This window comes from Schistocerca piceifrons, chromosome 2 (genome assembly GCF_021461385.2).
Source record: "Schistocerca piceifrons isolate TAMUIC-IGC-003096 chromosome 2, iqSchPice1.1, whole genome shotgun sequence".
NCBI lineage: Eukaryota > Metazoa > Arthropoda > Insecta > Orthoptera > Acrididae > Schistocerca > Schistocerca piceifrons.
In genome coordinates this window covers 291,437,814-291,459,507 of record NC_060139.1, presented here as the reverse complement: position 1 = coordinate 291,459,507, position 21,694 = coordinate 291,437,814, and the positions used below count along the sequence as shown (strand labels likewise).

General features: G+C 40.0%; 1 protein-coding gene across 2 annotated transcripts in view; it reads left to right on the top strand.

Annotated features, from left to right (window-relative positions):
* LOC124776381 (protein O-mannosyl-transferase TMTC4-like) overlaps positions 1–21,694 on the top strand; it is a 138,922-nt gene that overhangs the window by 68,737 nt on the left and 48,491 nt on the right. For both annotated transcript variants that reach the window (XM_047251347.1, XM_047251346.1), the window contains 2 exons: positions 14,907–15,106; positions 15,401–15,508. In XM_047251347.1, coding sequence (XP_047107303.1) covers positions 14,907–15,106; positions 15,401–15,508 — 308 coding nt within the window. The remainder of the gene's footprint in view (positions 1–14,906; positions 15,107–15,400; positions 15,509–21,694) is intronic.

The window sequence follows — 21,694 nt, the reverse complement described above, 5'->3', positions numbered from 1 at the left end:
GAGAGTTTGCATGGTGAAGAATGTGGTGTCACCACCAGACACCACACTTGCTAGGTGGTAGCCTTTAAATCGGCCGTTGTCCGGTAGTATACGTCGGACCCGCGTGTCACCACTATCAGCGATTGCAGACCGAGCGCCGCCACACGGCAGGTCTAGAGAGACTTCCTAGCACTCGCCCCAGTTGTACAACCGACTTTGCTAGCGATGGTTCACTGACAAAATACTCTCTCATTTGCCGAGACGATAGTTAACATAGCCTTCAGCTACGTCATTTGCTACGACCCAGCAAGGCGCCATTACCAGTTACTATTGATACTGAGTCATATACAGTCAAGAGCGACGCTCATCATTAATGGATTAAAGTTAAGTATTCCACATGCTAAGTCCGTTTTTCTGAAGTCTAAATTCCTTGTCCTGTTCCAGACCTCACGCCAGCCTGCGTGAACTAAAACGCGTGCCTTTCGGCTTCCTCTAGTACCCGGTGTTGGCTCTCCTGCCAACCCACAACAAAGAAGACAGGTTTGCAGTGGTGCACTTCAACTGCTGCTGCACTTGGTACATTTTCACCATGTCGGATCTGTCAGTTACCTGTTATAAATCTTGCTGAAATTTTAGAGCATAATGACTACTTTGAGCTACTAAATAAACCCCAAACTCTCATTTCCTTTTCTCTATATGTAAAATTTTTGAGTCACATAATGACACGTCCCAGTGAAAGTAACTCAAGATAACATTAACACATCCTTATACGTAACATCTGACTCTTAGGCCATACATCAAAGTTATTTATAACATAAAAGAGATTAATTTGTTTTGGGTCCCCACTGACAATTTCGGCAGCCCTCTTACTCTGAGTTGTCCATGACACCAAGTGCCAATGCATACTTACGGCCTCGGACAGCAAGTGAACACAGTGCATCACTTATGTGCTTGCCGCTGCACTTGTTACTGTGCATGCACCCTCTGTACAGACACAGCCAGAGATGCACAGTATTTGCTCCTTTCTTATACACAACTTAACAAATATCTACTATCACAATCATCTTAAGCTGGTGTGATAGTGGGCCAGGGCATTTGATGAAACATTCTGTTGCATTACACACCCCACAATCGAGCTAAAGATGTGCGTAATTGCTTTTCATATGCATCAATACTTTCATTTCCTAAACAGGTACATCACTTATATATATCATCAGTGACTATTATTCCAGCTCATGTTTAACAAAATTTGTAGAACGTGCTCTGTTCACTATAAGTGTCGTGTTATATTTAAACTTTATACCATGTCACACCTTTTTTTACAATGCATATACTCTTATTTCTTTTAAAATACTTACTACTTTTTTCTGTAGGTGGGTATTGTTTGTTTCCTTAGTCTGTTTCTCAATAAAGAGATCAGTTTGCATTAACTTATTTAAAATTTAACTCATTTACTTCTCAGTTCGCCTATACAAATTTTTATTATGTCTGCCTTTTCTAGAGAAGTCTTATGCTGATGGTACATCGTTCCTTACGAGTACACATCAAAATTTCAAATACCTTTATGTTAATATGCATGGAGATTTTAAAGGTCCCCTTACATTGTGATTAGGAAAAAACTCTATCTGAGCTAGTTAAGAAACCTCTTCCTTGACATGATCATTTGCCACTGTAACTGTGTAAATTGTTTAATAAAAGAACTGCTCATTGCCTTCTGTGGGTAGATACTGCTCAACCTCATGTGAAAATGCCCCATTTAAATTCTCTACAAATATATACTACCACCATTCCCTGAACCACAGCATACCTCAGTCTCTCATGTATCTGTCCATCCGTCTCCCATTTCTACCTTCTCCTAAGCTAAGTACAAACCAGTCACACAGCCTCTACCAGCTTATTTTCTACTTCTCTCCTTACATCAGTTTGAAGGGATTTCTTCACTTAATATTTGACTGTACTGAGATGTCAACCTGTGTTACTCTTCAGCTTATAGCTTAACATTTCTTTATACTCTAATTACTTCCATTTAGCAAATCCTCATACTTATAACATTTTATACAATAATTCCCAGGCCTATCAGTTTACTTAAAGTTGAAAGTTTCATATCCACTTTTGCATTACCTACCACGACTCATGCACTTACATTCAGTCAGACTTTGTTCCTTATTTCTTAATATTTTCCTCACTTTTCACTATTTTATGCATGTAATTAACTCGGCAACATTACTCATTAGTATCTGTGAGATAAAATTATCTTGAGTTCTTAATTAATCTATATTCATAGAAAAATTTATATCAGTACTTACATTACACCAATTTGCTACTATTCATATCCATACATACTTGTAATATGTTGTCATGCATCAATAATATCCAGTTTTCCTGGTTATGAATTCGATTTGCCCTTGGCACACTCTTATCTTTAAGAAATCAATCTTGTTTTATTGTGCCCATGCATCTGCTGTTTGAACAAGTGTAGTGCATCTTCTTCAATGCAGCTGTTGCTTCATGCATGGCTATCGCCACCAAAAATTTTTGATACCTGGGAACATCTCTACACTTGAATATTTGTTGTATTGTCATCATCTCATGTCTCATGCATGCAGATCAATCTCATCAATCCTGTGAAAACAAGTTGAAACTAAGCAGAAATAAGAAGGGTTCCACAATGAAGACTACTGCTTATGGAAAGAAGAAAAGATATAACTGGACCTCCTAAAGGAGATTAAAGAAAGGAAATTAAGCATGGATTTCTTGAAATCTAAGAAGAAAAGAGATATCAAAGACAGTTCCCATGTCTTGATTACCAATAAAATATCATCTACATAAATTGAAAATTCTTACAATAATTGTTTCCCAAGAGCTTGATCAAGGGCTCTAATAAATACTGAAACAGAACTATTCAATCAAAAAGGTAATATCCTAAACTGATAACATTTTCCATTGTATAAAAGCACTGTATATAGTTTAGAGTCCTCATTTAATTTTACGTGCCAATAGCCAACCATCAATTCCATCAAGCTAAACTATCTTGCTGTTCAAATCATTTCAATAATTCATCGATACCAACAGGTCTATCACATTCCATTTCTGTGTGCCTATTTTGTTTGTTTGCATCCAACACAAGGTGGATCCTGCCTGCAGCCTTCTTAACCACTAGTAATGGATTGTTATAGACACTTAATTAATTCTACTCTCTCATTCATGTTCAAAATTTCACTGTGTACTGATTTAAAATTTTCATTCATGTCTTTAAAATATTTCTTAAACTCATGACAAGCTACTGTATGTACCTCTGATGGTAGATTTTCCACTAATACAGAGTGTTTCAAAAGGAATGACCTGATTTCAAAACTTCATATTTGTTGATGAAAACATACCTCAAACAAATGGATGAATCACAAAATACTCTCAAAATCTTAAAGTCTTAGCTTTAGCTGTGTTTTACAAATGCTCTGTGTGCACCCCCCCCCCCACCTCCCTCCAGCAGCATGAACAACATCTAAATGGCTTCGACTTCAACAAACAATGGAAAATCCAGGCTAGAATATGACAATGTTATGAAAAGGATATAGTGCTACTCACCATACAGTGTAGATGCTGAGTTGTAGATAGATACAACAGAAAGCAACAGAAAGACTGTCAAACCACTCGTTTGACAATCCTTCTGTTGTGCCTATCTGCAACTCAGCATCTCTGCTGCACAGTGAGTAGCAATCTGTCATTTTCTTAATATTGTCATAGTCTATCCTGGATTTTCCATTGTTTGATTTCCTCCTAAACCTATTTGATTTATGGAGATTTCCCATTGTACACTAAAGAAAATATGTTCTACACATGCAATGCATTCCTGAATTCATCTTCAGTCATGAATTCAATGTATGACTTTCAGCTCACAATCTTCTTCAGCAAAAACTGAGAAATTATCGATTCCACTGCAGTTTGTGGCTAATAATTTATTGTGATTCAACTTTAACTTCACTTCTCAAATTACATTCCAAGGAAAATCTTCTCTTTTCCATATTCAAACAGCAAGGTTAGTCAGAATTAATCCTAAAACACTTTGGATGACTTTGGACATCCAGCAGCATTCCATAAGTATCTTAGGAGACTTTAATTAAAATTCTGGTGATAATAATCATTAGGAACCAGTGAGTTCTTGCATCATTCACTCTACAATGAATTGTGTCATTGTATTAAGGAGACATGCTTATCTGATGGTGTTAGCAGTGTATGAAAGGCATTGAAGATTTAGAGCTTTTGTTGGCTGCATTCTCATTGTTGGCTGCTTATGTAGAGTTTTTGCACCATATTAGCAGAAGGAGGGGGAGACATTTTGGCACTGCAGAGACAGTTGAATGGGGCTGAGTCTGTAGTATAAGTGCTGTAAAGCACTAAGCAGGCCATCTGTGGCAGCTAACTAAACATATATGTGCATTGTAACCTGTGCGCTGGGCCACTATGATTTCATGGAGAGGAGTCTCCGTTCCCTTGTTGAAGCAGCCAGACCTTTTTTGCATCCTGAAACAAATTTCATGATAACTTTCAACATCTTGTAGGACCTGGGGGAATTTCCATCTCCTTTGGGCACATTATTTTGTAAAACACAGCATACATTTATTATGGCAGTTGCAATTTCTTCTCAAACATCCATTGGGCAATGAAAAAGTCTCCCTTCTCCATGTACTTGCCAGAGTGTAAGGACGCATTAAATTTCAGATACACAAAATGCGTCATCTCTGACAATGACACAAGGCATTGGTACTCCGTTGCTTGATATGGGGTTTCCTCCAATATTCATAAATTTTTACTGATGAGATTTTCATGCAAAATTGATTGCATAAAAATAGATGAGTTATCATCTTGTGGTGTTGCAGTTCTTCATATGTCTGTGCTTGCTATGAAAATAGGACAAGGAATTCTGCCTTTTGCGAGACACCTTTTCAGTTTCGTTTACCTGGACATATTTCAGCACTTTTTGTGCTATCTTCAGTGGGTTGTTCTATTTTCTTACTTACATGAAGCTATTCTGTGTTTATGTTGGTAGCTGGTCTGCTACACAATCTACAGCTTGTCATGGCTTTGATGTTGTAGTGTTTACTCGTATGTTATGGTGAGGTGAGACAGAAATCAGCGTATTCACCTCACCAAAACATAAGAGAAAACATTACGACATCATAGCTATGACAAGTTGTAGATTGTGTAGCAGACTAGGTACCACCATAACCAACCAATAGCTTCATTTAAGTAAGAAAATAAAGCAACTCACTGAAGATGGTAAATTTCTATGGGACCAAACAATCCGCTGTAGATACCACAAAAAAGTGCTGAAACATGTCTAGGTAAAACGAAACTGAAAAGGTGTCTTGCATAAGGCAGAATTCCTCCTCCTATAGACGAGTTACTATATTTTCCGTAGCTCCAACATTTCTCAAGTGAACTTATAATCCACAGTGCATAAAGTACATAAAATGATGGAAAAATAATTTTTATAGTTATAGTAAAGTGTGTTTGTTATGAGGAAAAGCATAACGTATTCTATGTACATCTCGCTTGGCTGATCATTCATGACTGACCGTCAGATGGGTGACTAAATTGGGTGTTAAGCATTGTGGCTGCCTAGTGCATTATAGCCCTGGTACATTATAGGCCATCCACATATAGCATTTTTATATTTCATTTAAATCAAGTAAATCTGTGCTCAACTTGAAGGATGGTTACAGCACTGCAGCACTTTACTAGGCATAGTTGTGTGTTCTTGACTTCCTCACACCTCTGAAACTGAGTGAGGTGGTGCAGTGGTTACCACACGGGACTCTCATTCAGGAGGACAATGGTTCAAACCCATATCCGGCCATCCAGATTTAGGTTTTCCATGATTTCCAGGCAAATGCTGGGATGGTTCCTTTGAATGGGCATGGCTGACTTCCTTCCCCATCCTTACCTAATCCAATGGGACCGATGATCTTGCTGGTTGGTCCCCTGCTCCCAAATCAACCAACCAATCGACCAACACCTCTGAACAGACTTATACATCTACATCTACATTCTACATCTACATTTATACTCCGCAAGCCACCCAACGGTGTGTGGCGGAGGGCACTTTACGTGCCACTGTCATTACCTCCCTTTCCTGTTCCAGTCGCGTATGGTTCGCGGGAAGAACAACTGTCTGAAAGCCTCCGTGCGTGCTCTAATCTCTCTAATTTTACATTCGTGATCTCCTCGGGAGGTATAAGTAGGGGGAAGCAATATATTCGATACCTCACCCAGAAACGCACCCTCTCGAAACCTGGTGAGCAAGCTACACCGCGATGCAGAGCGCCTCTCTTGCAGAGTCTGCCACTTGAGTTTGCTAAACATCTCCGTAACGCTATCACGGTTACCAAATAACCCTGTGACGAAACGCGCCGCTCTTCTTTGGATCTTCTCTATCTCCTCTGTCGACTCGATCTGGTACGGATCCCACACTGATGAGCAATACTCAAGTATAGGTCGAACGAGTGTTTTGTAAGCCACCTCCTTTGTTGATGGACTACATTTTGTAAGGACTCTCCCAATGAATCTCAACCTGGTACCCGCGTTACCAACAATTAATTTTATATGATCATTCCACTTCAAATTGTTCCGCACGCATACTCCCAGATATTTTACAGAAGTAACTGCTACCAGTGTTTGTTCCGCTATCATATAATCATACAATAAAGGATACTTCTTTCTATGTATTCGCAATACATTACATTTGTCTATGTTAAGGGTCAGTTGCCACTCCCTGCACCAAGTGCCTATCCGCTGCAGATCTTCCTGCATTTCGCTACAATTTTCTAATGCTGCAACTTCTCTGTATTCTACAGCATCATCCGCAAAAAGCCGCATGGAACTTCCGACCCTATCTACTAGGTCATTTATATATATTGTGAAAAGCAATGGTCCCATAACACTCCCCTGTGGCACGCCAGAGGTTACTTTAACGTCTGTAGACGTCTCTCCATTGATAACAACATTCTGTGTTCTGTTTGCTAAAAACTCTTCAATCCAGCCACACAGCTGGTCTGATATTCCGTAGGCTCTTACTTTGTTTATCAGGCAACAGTGCGGAACTGTATCGAACGCCTTCCGGAAGTCAAGAAAAATAGCATCTACCTGGGAGCCTGTATCTAATATTTTCTGGGTCTCATGAACAAATAAAGCAAGTTGGGTCTCACACGATCGCTGTTTCCGGAATCCATGTTGATTCCTACATAGTAGATTCTGGGTTTCCAAAAACAACATGATACTCGAGCAAAAAACATGTTCTAAAATTCTACAACAGATCGACATCAGAGATATAGGTCTATAGTTTTGCGCATCTGCTCGACGACCCTTCTTGAAGACTGGGACTACCTGTGCTCTTTTCCAGTCATTTGGAACCTTCCAGTCCTGTAGAGACTTGCGGTACACGGCTGTTAGAAGGGGGTCAAGTTCTTTCGCGTACTCTGTGTAGAATTGAATTGGTATCCCGTCAGGTCCAGTGGACTTTCCTCTGTTGAGTGATTCCAGTTGCTTTTCTATTCCTTGGACACTTATTTCGATGTCAGCCATTTTTTCGTTTGTGCGAGGATTTAGAGAAGGAACTGCAGTGCGGTCTTCCTCTGTGAAACAGCTTTAGAAAAAGGTGTTTAGTATTTCAGCTTTATGCATGTCATCCTCTGTTTCAATGCCTTCATCATCCTGGAGTGTCTGGATATGCTGTTTCGAGCCACTTACTGATTTAACGTAAGACCAGAACTTCCTAGGATTTTCTGTCAAGTCGGTACATAGAATTTTACTTTCGAATTCACTGAACACTTCACGCATAACCCTCCTTATGCTAACTTTGACATCGTTTAGCTTCTGTTTGTCTGAGAGGTTTTGGCTGCGTTTAAACTTGGAGTGAAGCTCTCTTTGCTTTCGCAGTAGTTTCCTAACTTTGTTGTTGTACCACGGTGGGTTTTTCCCGTCCCTCACAGTTTTACTCGGCACGTACCTGTCTAAAACACATTTTACGATTGCCTTAAACTTTTTCCATAAACACTCAACATTGTCAGTGTCGGAACAGAAATTTTCGTTTTGATCTGTTAGGTAGTCTGAAATCTGCCTTCTATTACTCTTGCTAAACAGATAAACCTTCCTCCCTTTTTTTTATTTTCCTATTAACTTCCATATTCAGGGATGCTGCAATGGCCTTATGATCACTGATTCCCTGTTCTGCACATACAGAGTCGAAAAGTTCAGGTCTGTTTGTTATCAGTAGGTCCAAGATGTTATCTCCACGAGTCGGTTCTCTGTTTAATTGCTCGAGGTAATTTTCGGATAGTGCACTCAGTATAATGTCACTCGATGCTCTGTCCCTACCACCCTTCCTAAACATCTGAGTGTCCCAGTCTATATCTAGTAAATTGAAATCTCCACCTAAGACTATAACATGCTGAGAAAATTTATGTGAAATGTATTCCAAATTTTCTCTCAGTTGTTCTGCCACTAATGCTGCTGAGTCGGGAGGTCGGTAAAAGGAGCCAATTATTAACCTAGCTCGGTTGTTGAGTGTAACCTCCACCCATAATAATTCACAGGAACTATCCACTTCTACTTCACTACAGGATAAACTACTACTAACAGCAACGAACACTCCACCACCGGTTGCATGCAATCTATCCTTTCTAAACACCGTCTGTACCTTTGTAAAAATTTCGGCAGAATTTATCTGTGGCTTCAGCCAGCTTTCTGTACCTATAATGATTTCAGCTTCGGTGCTTTCTATCAGCGCTTGAAGTTCCGGTACTTTATCAACACAGCTTCGGCAGTTTACAATTACAATACCGATTGCTGCTTGGTCCCCACATGTCCTGATTTTGCCCCACACCTGTTGAGGCTGTTGCCCTTTCTGTACTTGCCCAAGGCCATCTAACCTAAAAAACCACCCAGCCCACGCCACACAACCCCTGCTACCCGTGTAGCCACTTGTTGCGTGTAGTGGACTCCTGACCTATCCAGCGGAACCCGAAACCCAACCACCCTATGGCGCAAGTCGAGGAATCTGCAGCCCACATGGTCGCAGAACCGTCTCAGCCTCTGATTCAGACCCTCCACTCGGCTCTGTACCAAAGGTCCACAGTCAGTCCTGTCGACGATGCTGCAGATGGTGAGCTCTGCTTTCATCCTGCTAGTGAGACTGGCAGTCTTCACTAAATCAGAAAGCCGCCGGAAGCCAGAGAGGATTTCCTCTGATCCATAGCGACACACATCATTGGTGCCGACATGAGCGACCACCTGCAGATGGGTGCACCCTGTACCCTTCGTGTCATCCGGAAGGACCCTTTCCACATCTGGAATGACTCCCCCCGGTATGCACATGGAGTGCACATTGGTTTTCTTCCCCTCTCTTGCTGCCATATCCCTAAGGGGCCCGATTACGCACCTGACTCTGGAGCTCCCAACTACTAGTAAGCCCACCCTCTGCGACCGCCCAGATCTTGCAGACTGAGGGGCAACCTCTGGAACAGGACAAGCAGCCATGTCAGGCCGAAGATCAGTATCAGCCTGAGACAGAGCCTGAAACCGGTTTGTCAGACAAACTGGAGAGGCCTTCCGTTCAGCCCTCCAGCTCCCAACTACTAGTAAGCCCACCCTCTGCGACCGCCCAGATCTTGCAGACTGAGGGGCAACCTCTGGAACAGGACAAGCAGCCATGTCAGGCCGAAGATCAGTATCAGCCTGAGACAGAGCCTGAAACCGGTTTGTCAGACAAACTGGAGAGGCCTTCCGTTCAGCCCTCCATCCGGACCCCCACAGTGATGCCCATTGGCAACAGCCTGAAGCTGTGTGACCGAAGCCAACACTGCCTGAAGCTGGGAATGAAGGGATGCCAACTCAGCCTGCATCCGAACACAGCAGTTGCAGTCCGTATCCATGCTAAAAACTGTTGTGCAAAGAATGTCTGAACTAATCTACAGAGAGCGCAAACAAATTGACACAAAATTTAAACGGTTATTAAAATACAAGATTGCCTAGTAAATGCAGTAATGCTGCTACTTGCGCACTGCTGACACACTGCTCGGCGGCGGAAGGAGACTACGCGATTTTACATTATTCAGGTACTAAAATGCGATGCTACAACTCTCAAATACTATAATACGCCCGAAATTTATGAATTAAACAATGCAAGTACCAAAAACACGAAAAGAAATTAAGAATTAAACTATGTAACAAATGAGTGAGCTAGGAGTATACGACTTGCTGCTGCAGCTGCTTATCCAACGGCGGCAGGGAGCACACATCCAGTTAGAGGGGAGTCTACGTTTAAACATGTACTCCAAAATACGTGGCAACTTGACTTGGCATTATTGTCATTGTTGTAGGTGAAAGAATTGATAAGAACAGAGAAAATAATTGGATAGCTGGGGTTTGAAATGTAAGCCTAAGTTTTGTAGTGTGGAACTTGACCACTGAACCACAAAGGCGCATTTCTAGACAAACCATTAATAAGTTTATTTATCAAACAGAAATTGCATTGAGCCAAGGGAACAAATACTAATTCTGTGCAAGAAGTAAACAAAGAAAATATGGTGGCATTGTATGTTATTCATTATTTAATTTACAGATAATTCACAGGTGAATAAATTTGTTTGAATGATTTTCTGTTCATATTATCAAATGCAATGAGTCCTGGTTGCTCACTTACTCAGTTTACTCATGAAAGCCTATAGTGTAGCCAGATTTAAGATTTTTGGTAATTATAAACTAAGCTGATAATTATAATCTGTTGTCACACCCCTCAATGTAAATTCTTTTAATTTGCCCTGTTCAAAAAAAGTCTAAATGTCAGCGCAATTTTAGCAGCTGACTGAAACTGAGCATTAATTTATCAAGTATTATTTCACAGAAATATATAGTTCCATAACTGAAACAATAATCTTCAATAACATTCAATATTTGGTTATCACTTTAATTTTCATTATAGTGTGGTAATATTTGGTGAATCTCAGGTATACAAAACACACCTCCTCCAAAGAAAACATGGAAAATCAACCACTAAAAAGAAATTATAATTCTGAATGCATTTGAATGCTTGCCAGCTCCTTTAAGGCTACTATTTGTGTCAGAGCTGTATTGGTAGATCCTGTGTTTCCTTACCCATATGGCAAGGCCACTTGGCTGTTACCTGTCAAGCGTTGTGTGATACCGAGTGAGTGAAGTGCCAGCTGCATGATGCCACATGAGCATGCATAGCGAGTGATGTAGACAAACACTACTCCTGCGATTTTGCCATGCTGATGCAGTGCTGTACCATAGGTATTATGTCACACCAAGAGATGTAAAAGCAGCAAGCAACCAACCATCTTTCTCAATCTCCATAGTACATTTTATGTTTTCATGCGTTGAGTTCAGGTGTTGAAGGAACTCTGGGAGAATGTCCAAATCGTGAGGCCAAGCTATAAAAGTGTCATCAACGTATACTGGAGGGATGTTTGCTCCCCAAAATCTTCCATAAAAGGATGGCCACCAGGGAAGACAAAGGATTCCCCATGGCGACATCATCCAATTGATCAAAAAACATCATTGTTAAATAAAAAGTATGCTGAGGGTAGAGTGTGCTCGAACAACACTGTAATGTCAACCCCAAACCTACTGCTGATGAGATGTATTAAGTTCATCAGAGGCACATTTGTAAAAAGCAAAACTACATCAAAACTGACCAACAAATCATTGCTTTCCATTGATAGTGTGACATAGGCGACAACAAGGCTACAACAAGGCAGACTGCAAAGATTGACCCAATTTCACCACAGAGGGCGCACACCACAGTGCACAGACTTGGAGCAGAAACGCATTCACTCAAGCAGCACATGCACAATACCAGCTCAATACACCATGCATTTGCCAGCAGGGTCTTAAATATGGGAGCTCAGTGCATTTTTGTGTATATTCACCTGACAACGGCCAGAAGACTATGTGCCAAAATATTGTGGCAGCAAGTTGAAGAAATGCAGCATTTCATCTGAAATATTGGAGAACATTAAATCTATTTCTGCACATCTCATTGGCTACTTAAAATTATCTTCAGAGTAAGTTGCAGACAGGTACGTTTAAACGGCACTCACATGTAGCTTTTGGCCACAGCATTCGTCAGTAAAGAGAGAAACACTCACAACGTTCATACACACAAATACAAGCAAGCACACCTCACACACACACACACACACACACACACACACACACACACAAACTGCCAACTCCAGCATCTTAGGCCGGAGGGTGTGCTTACTTTTGTGTGTGTGTGTGTGTGTGTGTGTGTGTGTGGTTTTTTTTTTTTTTTCTCTTTTTCCAGTGAAGGCTGTGGCCAAAAGCTTTATGTAAGTTTCTTTTAACTGTGCCTGTCTACAACTTGAAATGTCTTCTTTATGGTAAGTAGCAATCTATCTTGTCCTACATTGTTGATATTCCTACCTGGAGTTTCCATTGTTTCATCTTCGCACTAGCCACTTGAAACTAAGTGCCCTGGTACATTGCCATTGCAGTATAAGAAGTGTGGTGAAATTGTTTTTAACCAGAATATAGCTCTAGCTCCCCCCCCCCCTCCCCCGGCCCCCCCACTCCTACCCCACATTATTACTAATACATACTAAGAATTCTTTCTCAACCTGTTAAATAAATGTACATGTACCACCTGCTAATGTATTTAATACAAAAGGAATTTAATGGTGTGATTCCACCAAGAATGTACAGGTTATTGCATTTTTATGTCCACCTTGTGAATAATAAAAATAAATATAGCAAGGACAGGCCGTGACACACAGTAAATATGAAGTAACAGTGTGGGAAAAACATAAAAGAAAAGTGATTAATTGCTTATCTTTGGGATACTTCTTGTTGTTCTGGATATGTAGATGTGCATACATACTTTTCATGTTGCAGCATAACTGGTGTAGATGGTAGTAGAAGTTGAAAAGGGTGGGAAGGGCGAAGAGGTGGAAGAGGGGAGACTTCAAAAGATTGCAAAGAGAGGTGATGGAGTAGACAGAAAACAACAACATGGTGGATTCCAGCAACGAGTTACGGCCTCAGACAGGATACACATGTGAAGGGAGAAGCCAAGCAAGAAAGTGGGAGCCTGCCACGAAAATGCCCAGAGAACTGGAAAGGGAAGTACAGTGTGTAGCCTAAGAAAGATAAAATAGCAAGGAAAACAAATAGAAATGACTGGGGAAAACTAGAAGTTCAAAAGGAAGAGAAGAATGGACAGGCCAACACAAAGACTAACAGAATTTAAGTCTAGGGACATTGCAGGGGAGTAGAATATGCTGGAAGAGCACTTATCATATGAGCAGCTCAGAAGATATGTTTCTGGGAGGAACCAATGTGACATGATTTGCAAGGCAACATATGAAGTTGAATGTGTTGTCACAGACAGTGTGTTCTGCATCTAGGTGAAGTAGACCATTAGCTTCTCTTCATTTCCAAAGCACCAAGTGAGGTGGCACAATGGTTAGCACACTGGACTCGCATTTGGGAGGATGACGGTTCAATCCTGCACCTGGCCATCCTGATTTAGGTTTTCTGTGATTTCCCTAAATCACTCCAAGCAAATGCCGGGATGGTTCCTTTGAAAGGGCACAGCCGACTTCCTTCCCTGTCCTTCCCTAATCCGATGAGATCGATGACCTCACTGTCTGATCTCCTCCCTCAAAACAACCCAACCCCATTTCCAAAGCTGAGTTATCATCTGATCTGAAGTCAAGTGCGAAAGAGAGACTTGATCTTCAGTCCCTCATCTGTAATACAGGTATTCAGTTGTGAAGTATTCCAGTACATCATCGTCTAGCTTTCAGGTTATAAGGTTCCTAAAGCCAGTGTGAAAAGGAAACTGGATGTATCATACCCTAACCAGTGAAATTACCTCAGATTACTAATAAAAAAAAGTAAAAAAAATAAAAACAACACAACATCAACATGATTTTATTATGACGACAACATTTTTCTCCTTTCTATTCTCTCTCTCTCTCTCTCTCTCTGTCTCTGTCTCTCTCTCTCTCTCTCTCTCTCTCTCTCTCTCCCCCTCCCCCTCTCCCTCTCCCTCTCCCTCTTTCCCCCTCTCCCTCCCCTCCCTCCCTCTCTCTCCCTCCCTCCATCCATCTCTCTCCCTCCCTCCTCTACCTCTCTCTTTGTATTTTTATTACTTCTCTCATCATCATTATTGTTATTAGTATTAGTTTTTTCTGTAATATTAGGTGGACGGTAGTTTTAATGGGTGGCTGTAATTGATAAGTTAACAATAGTAAGGTTATAGCTAGTTCTTAGAAGGGACAAGTGTATGGGATCCACACTGTCAGAGTTAGGTTATAGCTAGTTCTTCAAAGAAACAATTGTATAGGAATCCACACTGCTGGGACAGTTGTCCAGCAGGTAACTTTGCCACTAGCATGTTAGGAAACAACAACCAAAATGTGTGTGTGTGTTTTTTTTAATAACATGTTTCAAAATTTAATGTGTAAAAAATGGTCAATTTATTTAGCTAGGTAAAAGAAGGTTAAAGATCATCAATCAATACAAGGGACATAAATGTCATGGATATGAGTGTTGTAAGCACAGAGGAGAATATTAAAATGCCTGTGTGAGCCTCCTATGCATTGGCATTGCAGCTGTTATGTGTAATGTATATTGGAGCTCTGTGTTTGAAAGCAGGTGCTGTACAAGGATGCTTTAGGTGAACACCTAAACAGCGCATAATAAGCATAAGCTTAGACATTGTCTCGGTGTATGAGCAACTAAGAACAAGTTGCAGTCATTTTCCTTTGCCACCACCCTTTTATTGCTGTGCCCCTGCATGTATCACAATTTTTTTTTGATTACAGTAGTCATTTGCTTGTGCTCTGCTACTTACATTGTTATTTACTCTCATTTATGTACAGGTAGGTTTTCTTTACCTGCTGATTGCCTTTGGTAGCCGTGCAACTCGAAGGAGTGCACAGTGGAAGACAGAGGAGGTTCTTTTTGAGAGTGGTCTTAATGTCTGCCCCCTTAATGCCAAAATTCATTACAACATCGCCAAAAAGGCAGGTGATGCTGGGCATAAACTTTCAGCCATTGCTGGCTACAGGACGGCTCTCAGGTAACATGCTCAAAACTTCCTGTGTTTTATTTTAATTTCATTTGACAGTTATATGGGAATCCTCTGTACTTGAAGTAATAGGTGAATTTTTATATTGCTCTCACCCCATCAAAATTTTTTTACATAAATGAAAAGAGAATCTTTTATGTGTATTTCATAAATTTGTAATGTTCAGCCACTTGTAATATTTTTTAGTGTTAAGGTCCAAAACAGAATACATAATATTTGTGATGAACAACTTTGTAGACTATACTGTTTCCCTGCATTAAAACTAAATGCTTTTTTTTTTTTCAGGTTAAATGAAGAATATGATCAGGCAATGAACAACTTGGCCAATATGCTCAGAGATGAAGGACAGTTGAATGAAGCAGAAAGCCTCCTCCGAAAAGCCATATCGTTGAGGTGAACTGAAACTTTTGATTCCTAAAATGTAAATTGAAGTACTGAAATATTTAGAAAAATTTGAAAAAAAAAAATAGTTTATATATCAACAATAATGAATCAAGCACCTTCTAATTTTGCTATAAAGTTATGAAGGAAGCAAAAGAAGTAACTTCCAGTTGCTCAATATTTGTGCACTTGTTACTGAATACAACCCAAAGCTATTTCACAACTAACAGTAAAGATCTTGTGAACTGTATAATGTGACATGTGCTAAAGAACCAGACTTCATGTGCATAACTAAAATACTAAAGGAAGTTTCAAGTGAGCTAGTCCTTCAGTTGCCTTTTTGATTTGATTTGATTTTTTATTGGTCCAGTTTTATCATACAGCACAAATTGTACAATTGATATTGGACAGGTCAAAGATAAGTTATAATAATACTTAGTATTAGCAGAATAGTAGGCAAATTAAAAATAGGTGCCTATTACAATTAATTTTGTTACGTGTTCAGAAATTCTCTGACAGAATAGAAACAGTGCTTTATTAGAAATGCCTTTAGTTTAGCTTTAAATATTGGATGAGTACAATTTTTTTATTTCCTCTAGTATCTTATTGTGTAGTATTACATCAATGTTAATTATGTTCCTCTGATAAGTGGTTTTTCTGTGATATTTTTTATGTATATTTGATTTCCCTCTGTTACTATAGTTGTGTACATTTTTGTTCTGTAGCAATTTGCCTGCTTTCAGGAGGTAGTCCGTAGTGAACAAGATAGTTTCATAAATGAATAAACTTGGAACATTTAGAACACCAAGCTCAGTAAAATGGGATTTACAGGACTCTATCTTTTTAAGGCCACAAATTGTTCTTGGCACTCTTTTTTGCATTCTAAAAACCTTTACACTGTGAGTTGAGTATCCCCACAAAATGATCCCATATCGGACTAGTGAGCGGAACTGTGCATAGTATGACTGCAATACTGTTGTTTAGCTTGTTGTAGCCTTTAAAATTCTTAGGCCATAGCACACAGATGATAGTTTTCTAGACAAATTATTTATATGTGTGTCCCACTTTAAGTCTTGCTGAACCCATAGGCCCAAAAATTTTGTGACACATTTTTAGGGTATCATTTTTTTAATTGTGGTTGAATAAACATTTGGTTAGTTGGAGGAATTAAATGAAAATCGACACACACAGTTTTTTCAGTATTTATAATGAGTTTGTTTTTTGTGAACCACTCAGAAAGTCTTTTCATAGAACTTTCTGCCGTGGACTGCAAAGTTTCTGGACTGGATCCAGTGAGCAATATGCTGGTGTCATCAGCAAACAGGATAGTTTTTGTGGGACTCATATATTCAACTAAGTCATCCACATAAATCATGAAGAGTAGTGGACCTAAGATTGAGCCCTGTGGTACCCCATATTTTATTGGTAATTCACTAGAAAGAAAGGAGTTGTTTCTTGTTTTATTCACTTTGTTGAAGTGATACCTTCTGCCTGTGGGTCAAAGGCTTTTGATAGATCTAGAAAAATACCTGCAGCTAATTTATGTTAATCAAGGGATTTTAAAATGCAGACTGAGAATTCGAAAATTGCTGTCTGTGTAGATTTAGACTTTCTGAAACCATGTTGTTGTACTGTAAGTGGTGCATATTTATTTAAGAAACAAGAAACTTAAAAGCCTGTCATAGAAGAGTTTTTCTAGAAGGAACGTAACTGTGACACGGGTTGCTAGTTTGATATTTTTTCAGAAGAACCTTTTTTTAGCAGTGGTGAAACTTTTGCTATTTTAAAAATATCTGGAAATACACCAGTTTTTAAAGAGAGGTTGAGAATGTTTGCCAAGGGGTTTGCTATGTGGTGAGCACGTGCTTTTAATATGAAATCAGATACTTCATCAAGACCACTTGACATTTTATTGCTTAATGATTTAACTTTACTTATAATTTCATTGGGGTTTGTTTCATAAACATACATAGAAGCAGTCGAGATCACTGACTTGCTGGAGAAACTTGAGACTGCTCCTTGACAGTGTACTTGAATAAGGTCTTCAGCTAGTGAAGTGAAGTATTCACTGAATTTTTCCACAACTGAATTTGGGTCTGTCACTTTTGAGCCTTCTAGTGTTAATGATACATTCTTTTTCTTTGGCTCTGAACTACAAGTTTCTTTCTTTATAACTCTCCACATGGATCTCATTTTGTTACGTGAGTTTCTTATCAAATTGTCATTTCACATAATTTTTGCCTCTTTGACTACTCTACCATAGATTCTTTTGTAGGCTTTTGAATAATCTGCGAATTCTTGGGTTACTCTATATTTCTTACAACAGTACTGCAGAAATCTGTTTCTCTCACTGGAAATTTTTATGCCTTTAGTTACCCATTGCTTATTATTGTTAGGTTTTACTGTTTTTACTACTTTTGGAAATGCTATATTAAAATAGTGAAGAAAGATGCTCTGAAAACTCGTGTACATGCTATTAAAATTGTTCTGAGTGGCAATGCTTTCCCAGTTTTCCTTCACCAGTAAGAGATTAAAAATTCTAATGTTATCTTCAGAAAAGGTTAACTACTTTTTTGGAACTGCTTCTACTTGTTGGCATTTCTATACACAGCAGCTGTGCCTCATGATCACTATAACCCATGTTCAGTACTCTGCTTGTGAATCTGTAATTTGTTTCGGAGATGAATATTTGGTCAATAATGGAATCTCTGCATTCTGTTAATCTTGTATGGGTAATGTATTGTGGGGTTCATATTGAATGTGTTGGTCATATTTATCAAAGCATCTCTGGTGCTGCTGTCTTTTGAAAAATCAATATTGAAATCCCCACAAAACGCTATCTTCATATTTAGTGTACTGATCCTGTTCAGCAGAACCTCTAGTTTATTCATGAAGACTAGCAGGTTTCCACTTGGTGCTCTATACATGTTAATAACTATGAAATTAAGCTCTGGCAATTTAGTAATGGAAAGTTCAAAGACTTTTTCAATTGAGTCAATATAACTTTTACTGACATCACAGAACTTTATTTGTTCTTTCACAAAGATAGCAGAGCCACCTTGTTTGGAAAATTCTCAGCTAAAATGATTTGCTAATCTATATCCTGAGATTGAGGTTGATTTTACTTCGTCATTTCATAGCCAATGTTCAGTAATGCAAATTATGTCTACATTTAGTGCATACTGGAGTAGTGCTTCCAACATGGAAATTTTATTTGTGAGTGACTGAACGTTATGGTGTAGTATAGCAAAATCTGGGTATTTAGTAACTTTAGTTGAAACGGTTTCTGATTCTTTATCTAATGGCATTTCTAATACAGCACTTACCCTAAAAATTTTTCGGTATCTTTCTTGTGTGTGGCTTCTGTTTGCTGGTGGCAATCAGCAGGTGAGTTAACGTCTGAAGCTTGTATAAGTTTTGCTTCATCCACATCTGTCCTCTTCGGTTCAAACTATTTCGTAATTTTAATTTGGCTGGTGACTTGATTGTTTGTTTCTCAACTAATCGGTTTAAACCACTTGGTAATTTCTAGGCATATATCCTCATTTCAAACTCTTACACAAATGCATCTTCAATAGGATGACACAAGAGCAAGAATGTAGCTTCAGTTCTAACTCTGACATGATCTCATTATAAACTGAGAGAAGTTTTGACATTCCCTTCCATTTATAAAACTCACTCATATAACATATTCACATAAATATTCAGTAATAGCTCATTACACTTCAGTCATATACAAGATTATTTTTGATCAAAATCATAGTATTGTATTATACTGATCAATGAACTATACAATACTGATGTTTTGTTATCAGTCAGAAAAGAATCATAAAAGTACATCAAACATTGGAAAATACAGGATGGATTGTAATAGCATTACACACACACACACACACACACACACACACACACACACACACAAATGCTCACACACATGACCGCAGACTCAGGCAACTGAAACCACATTGCGAGCAGTAGCTAGCACCAGTGCATGATGGGAATGTCTACCAGGTGGGGGTAAGGAGGAGGTGGGAAGGGGGAGGGATAGTATGGTGGGGGTGACGGACAGTGAAGTGCTGCAGGTTAGACAGAGGGCAGGGGAGAGGTGAGTTAGATGGAGTGTTGGGAAGAGGTGGGGAGGGAGGCGCAGAAGTAGTGGAAAAGGAGAGAAGTAAAAATACTGAGTGTGATGGTGAAATGATGGCTATGTAGTGCTGGAATGGAAACAGGGAAGGGACTGGATGGGTGAGGATAGTGACTAATGAAGGTTGAGGCCAGGAGAGTTTCGGGAATGTAGGATTTATTGCAGGGAGAGTTCCCACCTGCACAGTTCAGAAAAGCTGGTGTTGGTGGGAAGGATCCGTATGGCACAGGCTGTAAAGCAGTCATTGAAATGAAGGATGTCATGTCTAGCAGCATATTCAGTAACAGGGTGGTCTGCTTGTTTCTTGGCCACAGTTTGTTGGTGGCCATTCATGTGGACAGACAGCTTATTGGTCATCAGACCCACATAGAATGCAGCACAGTGGCTGCAGCTTAGTTTGTAAATTACATGGCTAGTTTCACAGGTAGCCCTGCCTTTGATGGGATAGGTGATGTTTGTGACTGGACTGGAGTAGGTGGTGGTGGGAGGATGTATGCCACAGGTCTTGCATCTAGGTCTATTACAGGAGCATGAGCCATGAGGTAAGAAATTGGGAGCAGGGGTTGTTTAAGGATGGACGAGTATATTTTGTAGGTTTCATGGACAGCAGAATACCACTGTGGGAGGGGTGGGGAGGATAGTGGGCAGGACATTTCTCATTTCAGGGCACGATGAGAGGTAGTTGAAACCCTGGTGGAGAATGTAATTCAATTGCTGCAGTCCTGGGTGGTACTGAGTTATGAGGGGAATGCCCTTCTGTGGCTACATGGTGAAACTTTTGGAGGTGGTGAGAGACTGGAAAGATAAGGCACAGGAGATTTGGGAGGATAATTGCGGTCTGTGAAGGCTTCAGTGAGACCTTCGATATATTTTGAGAGGGACCACTTGTCACTACAGATGTGACAACCACGGATGGCTAGGCTGTATGGAAACAGCTGGAACACCCAGTTGCTGTGCGCATTGCGCAGCACAGTGTTCTTCATTTTAATGACTGCTTCAGAGCCTGTTTCATCTGTATCCTTCCTACCAACACCAGCTCTTCTGAACTGTGCAGGTGTCAACTCTCCCTGCAATATAGCCCATGTTCCCATAACCCTCCCGCCCTCAACCTTTGTTTGTCATTCTCCATTAGCCATCTATCCCCTACTCTGTTCCCACTCCACAGCCTTCTATTCCACAAACATACCCACAATCTTTTTACTCTCCTTTTCCGCTCCATCCTCTCCTCCGCAGCCTCCCTCCCCCCCTCCCACCCCCACCCCAACTACCCCCCACACCTCGTCTGTCTAACCCCCTGACAGCACCTAGTTGCCCTATGCCCTACCCTCTCTCTCCACCTCATCCCTGCTTGCTCCCACAAACAGCACTTTACTGTCCCCCACCTGTACCCTTCTATCCCTCCCTCTTCCTGTCCTAGATTCCTCCTTACCCCCACCACCCAGGCTGTTGCTCGCATCATGTGCTATTGCTCACAGGCTGGCCTCAGCAGCCAGAGACAGTGATCCTGTGTGTGTGTGTGAGTTGCATTTGCTTGAATGTGCGTGTGTGTGTTGTCTATTTCAGAAGAAGTTCTTCTGATCTAAAGCCTGTGTGTTTGGTAGTTTCTTTGTTGTGCCTGTCTGGAACTCAACATCTTTGCTATATGGTGAGTAGCAATCTGTCCTTTTCATAATATTGTCTTTATTCCATCCTGGATTTTCCATTGTTTAATTTCTTTTGTTTCATCATATATTTCTTCAGTCTCTTAATTATCTGCGGAGCTAGATGGCATATAAACTTGTACGACTGGGGCTTCATGCCAATTCATATAGTGTTCTAATTACAACACGTTCTATTTTAGCTCATTGTATTTCATATCCTGTTGAGCAAACATCACATGAACTTACAAAAACATAAATGTGGCAGTGGAGGTGAATGGCTAATTCCCTTAATAATCAAACATCCAGCCACAGCATTTAGATTTATTTTTCATGTGTTGTTTTTGTTATATTTTGGGGATAGATTTTACGCAGTTTGTATTACAAAAAGTTTTAAATATTGAAGACTCAGATGAT